The 1,537-nt window shown below is 39.4% G+C and overlaps 1 protein-coding gene across 2 annotated transcripts; it reads left to right on the top strand.

The window, feature by feature from the left end:
- Positions 1-341: 341 nt before the first annotated feature.
- LOC141430632 (uncharacterized) lies at positions 342-1,315 on the top strand. 2 transcript variants are annotated; one of them, XM_074091441.1, is made up of 2 exons: positions 342-1,130; positions 1,228-1,315. In XM_074091441.1, the coding sequence occupies exons 1-2, from the start codon at positions 342-344 to the stop codon at positions 1,237-1,239; spliced, it is 801 nt and encodes a 266-aa protein (XP_073947542.1). In that variant the 3' UTR covers positions 1,240-1,315. The 2 variants fall into 2 exon arrangements, with proteins under 2 accessions (XP_073947542.1, XP_073947535.1); XM_074091434.1 differs by having other exon boundaries at positions 1,222-1,307.
- The last annotated feature ends 222 nt before the right edge of the window (positions 1,316-1,537 follow it).

Genomic DNA, 1,537 nt, shown 5'->3' with positions numbered 1-1,537 from the left:
TTCCGGGGCAGTGAATGTCTGTGTTTTGAGACAGTTTTGTCTTTCAGAAACCTTTGTCCTCCCTTTTTCCGAACAAAACGGGGACTATGTAACACTGTGGCATGCTCGATATTTTTATGGTACGGTTTTAAGGTGTATTAAATATGATTTTAATCTCAACTTTGTTTCCACGCCCGTAATAACAGACTTTGTTGTAGTATCTGTGACGCGGTCTGTCATCGTAACAGCCCCGCCTTTTTAACTGGCAGAATAAAGAACGCTGAATATAATCTAACATGGTGGCAGCGGTAAAAAAACCAATAAGGGAGATTTAAAAGAGATATTCGCGATAAAACATTAAAATGGGTGAAGAAAAGATTGATGCAACCGGTGCAACCGGTGGCACGGGTGGCAGCGTGGCGGCGCCAGAGAAGTTTTCTTTTAACCCAGCACAGTGGGCTGTTTGGAAGAAAAGGTTCGTAAGGTACATGAGCCTTAGTGGCACGAATAAGAAAAATGATGAGGATCAATTAAACTGTTTAATTTACCACATGGGTGATCGTGCCGAGGACATAGTTTTGCAGTTCGAGAAAAATCTAAACTATGAAAAAACACTGGCGGCATTTGATAATTATTTTCTGCCCAAAAGAAACGTGATTTTTGAGAGATTCAAATTCAATTCAAGAAGCCAGCAAGCGGAAGAACCGTTCGAAGACTTTTTAACTGATTTATATAAGCTTAGCGAAACTTGCGACTATGGGTCGTTGAAAGAAGAGCTCATTCGTGACAGAATAGTGATTGGGCTGAAAGATAAGAGGACCAGTGAGAGATTACAGTTGAAAGAAGATCTACAGCTCAAAGATGCTATATTGATAGCCAAGCAAGCAGAGGCACAACAGAAAGAAAATGAAACATTAATGAAACATAGCACTGCAGAGGAAACTATCAACAAAATTAGAATAAAGGAGAACAAGCAAGGAAAACAAAGCTGTTGGTTTTGTGGTGGCGGTCGTCATCCAAAAGATCAGTGTCCAGCATTAAAAGTAAAATGTTTCAACTGCGGGCGTATAGGACATTTTGCAAGTCTGTGTCGTGCCAAGTACATGAAAAGAATGGAAGAGGACCTACAAGAGGCTGCAGCTGTTTTTAAGGTGGGCTCATGTGAGATGTCACAAAAGTATGTGATTAAAGTGGATGTTTTCAGTAGAGACACATATATTGATAAGCTAAACTTTTTGATAGACACAGGTGCCGACATAACTGCAATACCGGATTGTATCAGCCGTCTCCAGGTGACAAGATGTGAGGACAGCGTAAAGGGTCCAGATGGTAAACCATTACATGTTAAAGGTACAGCTACATTAATGTTAGTTTATAAAGATAAAGTGTATTATGGCAAAGTTTATATTATAAAAGGCTTAAAAAGTGCTATACTGGGGCGGCCAGCTATTGAAAGCATGAACATGATATCAATTTGTTCTATGACACATAGTAATGTAAAAAATAATCATGACTTGATAGAAAGTGGTTCCAAAGTCTGTGTTGAGAAGGAATTTCC

The sequence above is a fragment of the Choristoneura fumiferana genome, chromosome Z (assembly GCF_025370935.1).
Source record: "Choristoneura fumiferana chromosome Z, NRCan_CFum_1, whole genome shotgun sequence".
Taxonomy (NCBI): Eukaryota; Metazoa; Arthropoda; class Insecta; order Lepidoptera; family Tortricidae; genus Choristoneura; species Choristoneura fumiferana.
This window is presented reverse-complemented; position numbering and strand designations above follow the sequence as displayed.

What these genes read in the sequence shown, in the direction of transcription:
- LOC141430632 (XM_074091434.1), top strand. Translation starts at nt 342, where the DNA reads ATGGGTGAAGAAAAGATTGATGCAACCGGTGCAACCGGTGGCACGGGT.